The 3,468-nt window shown below is 49.0% G+C and overlaps 1 protein-coding gene across 1 annotated transcript; it reads left to right on the forward strand.

The window, feature by feature from the left end:
* Nucleotides 1–44: 44 nt before the first annotated feature.
* Nucleotides 45–1,850, forward strand: LOC121331660 (protein YIF1B-like). The gene is made up of 2 exons (XM_041396278.1): nucleotides 45–137; nucleotides 1,380–1,850. The coding sequence occupies exons 1-2, from the start codon at nucleotides 45–47 to the stop codon at nucleotides 1,533–1,535; spliced, it is 249 nt and encodes an 82-aa protein (XP_041252212.1). The 3' UTR covers nucleotides 1,536–1,850.
* The last annotated feature ends 1,618 nt before the right edge of the window (nucleotides 1,851–3,468 follow it).

Below are 3,468 nucleotides of genomic sequence, written 5' to 3' on the forward strand. Positions count from 1 at the left end.
CCCCCCCGATTTTGGGTTAGAACCCCCAATTTCCCGTCTCCAGGATGATTGTGGGGCTCGTGGCCGGGCTGCTCCTGGGCCGGGCCGGCTACTACGCGGCGCTGAGCTGGTGCTGCTTCAGCATCTTCGTCTTCATGGTGAGATCTGGGGCTTTTTGGGCATTTTGGGGGATTTTGGGCATTTTTGGAGGTTTGCTTTGGGGATTTTTGGGCTGCTTTGGGGATTTTTGGGGATTTTTGGGGGGTGTTTTTGGGCTGGTTTGGGGATTTTTGGGGCTTTTTGGGGATTTTTTGGGGACTTTTTGAGGTTTGCTTTGGGGATTTTTGGGGCTTTTTGGGGATTTTTTGGGTTTTTTTTGAGGGTTTTTTTGGGGCTTTTTGGGCTGCTTTGGGGATTTTTGGGTTTTTTTGGGGTTTTTTGGGGGGGTTCTTGGGGTTTTTTGGGACTTCTATGGGGCTTTTTGGGCTTTTTTGGGGCTTTTTAGGCTTTTTTGGGGTGATTTTTGGGGCTTTTGGGGCTTTTTTGGGGTTTTTGGGGGTTTTTTGGGGGTTTTTTTGGGGGTTTTTTGGGGAGTTTTTTTGGGTTTTTTGGGGCTTTTTTGGGGCTTTTTGGGGTTTTTTTGGGTTTTTTTGGGCTATTTGGGGTTTTTTGGGCTTTTTTTTGGGTTTTTTGGTCTTTTTTGGGGGGTTTTTTAGGTTTTTTTGGGGCTTCTTTGGGGTTTTTTGGGTTTTTTTGGGGGTTTTTTGGGATTTTTTTTGGGTTTTTTTGGGGGGTTTTTAGGACCTGAGGTGTCAATCCCAACGTTCCAAATCCCAAATTTCCCGTTTTTCCCCCAGATCCGCACGCTGCGCCTCAAGCTGCTCTCGGAGGCGGCGGCCGAGGGGGATTTGGGGTGGATTTTGAGTGTATTTCATGGGATTTTTTTGGGTTTTTTTGACCTTTTTTAGGCTATATTTTTGTTCTAAATCCCAAATTTTCCCAAATTTCCCGTTTTTCCCCCAGATCCGCACGCTGCGCCTCAAGCTGCTCTCGGAGGCGGCGGCCGAGGCCGTTCTGGGGCGCGGTTTAGGGGTCTTTAATGGGATGTATGGGCTGTTTTTTGGGTTTTTTGGGCTGTTTTTGGGCTGTTTTTTGGGTTATTTTTTAATTTTAAATCCCAAATTTCCCCAAATTTCCCTTTTTTTCCCCAGATCCGCACGCTGCGCCTCAAGCTGCTCTCGGAGGCCGCGGCCGAGGCCGTTCTGGGGCCCATTTTAGGGGTTTTTAATGGGATTTTTGGGCTGTTTTTTGGGTTTTTTGGGCTGTTTTTGGGCTGTTTTTTGGGTTATTTTTTAATTTTAAATCCCAAATTTCCCCAAATTTCCCGTTTTTCTCCCCAGATCCGCACGCTGCGCCTCAAGCTGCTCTCGGAGGCGGCGGCCGAGGCCGTTCTGGTGCGCGGGGCCAAGAACCAGCTGCGCATGTACCTGACCATGGCCATCGCCGCCGCCCAGCCCCTCTCCATGTACTGGCTCACCTTCCACCTGCTCCGGTGAGCCCAGCCCCGCGCGGAATTCCGGGAAAATCCGGGAATTCCCTGGGAAAAATCCCGGGATTCGCCCGGGAAAATCCCCGCTGGTTTCGGCGGTGTCAATAAACGGAGTTTGAGGAGTTTTGGTGGTTTTTTTGGGGGGATTTTGATGGTTTGTCTCAATTTTTTGGGTGTTTGGATGTTTGGGTGAAACCCTGGAATTCTGAGCCCCAGCCCCGCGGAATTCCGGGAAAATCCGGGAATTCCCTGGGAAAAATCCCGGGATTCAGCGGGAAAATCCCCGCTGGTTTCGGCGGTTTCAATAAACGGAATTCGAGGAGTTTTGGTGGTTTTTTTGGGGGAATTTTGAGGGTTTGTTTCAATTTTTTGAGTGTTTGGCTGAAACCCTGGAATTCTGAGCCCCAGCCCCCGCGGAATTCCGGGAAAATCCGGGAATTCCCTGGGAAAAACCCCGGGATTCACCGGGAAAATCCCCGCTGGTTTCGGCGGTGTCAATAAATGGAATTCGAGGAGTTTTGGTGATTTTTTTTTGGGGATTTTGAGGGTTTGTTTCAAGTTTTTGGGTGTTTGGGAGAAACCCTGGAATTCCGAGCCCCAGCCTGCTCAGAATTCCCAGGAAAATCCTGGAATTCCCTGGGGAAAACCCCGGGATTCGCCGGGAAAATCCCCGCTGCTTTCGGCGGTTTCAATAAACGGAATTCGAGGAGTTTTGGTGGTTTTTTTGGGGGGAATTTTGATGGTTTGTTTCAATTTTTTGGGGTTTGGGTGTTTGGCAGAAACCCTGGAATTCTGAGCCCCAGCCCCCACAGAATTCTGGGAAAATTTGGTAATTCCCTGGGAAAAATCCCAGGATTTGCCCGGGAAAAATCCCCGCTGGTTTCGGCGGTTTCAATAAACGGAATTTGAGGAGTTTTGGTGGTTTTTTTGGGGGGAATTTTGATGGTTTGTTTCAATTTTTCAGGGTTTGGGTGTTTGGCAGAAACCCTGGAATTCTGAGCCCCAGCCCCCACAGAATTCTGGGAAAATTTGGTAATTCCCTGGGAAAAATCCCAGGATTTGCCCGGGAAAAATCCCCGCTGGTTTGGGCGGTGTCAATAAACGGAATTCGAGGAGTTTTGGTGATTTCTTTGGGGGGATTTTGAGGGTTTGTCTCAATTTTTTGGGGTTTGGGAGAAACCCTGGAATTCCGAGCCCCAGCCCCCGCGGAATTCCAGGAAAATCCGGGAATTCCCTGGGAAAAACCCCGGGATTCACCGGGAAAATCCCCGCTGGTTTCGGCGGTGTCAATAAATGGAATTCGAGGAGTTTTGGTGATTTTTTTTTGGGGATAAAAATCCCGGAATTCCAGAGATTTCCCCCAAAAATTCCCATTTTCAGTGGCTTCAGTAAAGGTAGTTTGAGGAGTTTTGGTGGTTTTGGGTTGATTTTTTGGGGGGATTTTGAGGGTTTGTTTCACTTTTTTGGGTGTTTGGATGTTTGGGAGAAACCCTGGAATTCTGAGCCCCAGCCCCCGCGGAATTCCGGGAAAATCCGGGAATTCCCTGGGAAAAACCCCGGGATTCACCGGGAAAATCCCCGCTGGTTTCGGCGGTGTCAATAAATGGAATTCGAGGAGTTTTGGTGATTTTTTTTTGGGGATTTTGAGGGTTTGTTTCAAGTTTTTGGGTGTTTGGGAGAAACCCTGGAATTCCGAGCCCCAGCCTGCTCAGAATTCCCAGGAAAATCCTGGAATTCCCTGGGGAAAACCCCGGGATTCGCCGGGAAAATCCCCGCTGCTTTCGGCGGTTTCAATAAACGGAATTCGAGGAGTTTTGGTGGTTTTGGGTTGATTTTTCGGGGGAATTTTGAGGGTTTGTCTCAATTTTTTGGGGTTTGGGAGAAACCCTGGAATTCTGAGCCCCAGTCCCGCTCGGAATTCCGGGAAAATCCGGGAATTC

Source organism: Onychostruthus taczanowskii, unplaced genomic scaffold (assembly GCF_017590055.1).
Source record: "Onychostruthus taczanowskii isolate IOZ18803 unplaced genomic scaffold, ASM1759005v1 scaffold1281, whole genome shotgun sequence".
NCBI lineage: Eukaryota > Metazoa > Chordata > Aves > Passeriformes > Passeridae > Onychostruthus > Onychostruthus taczanowskii.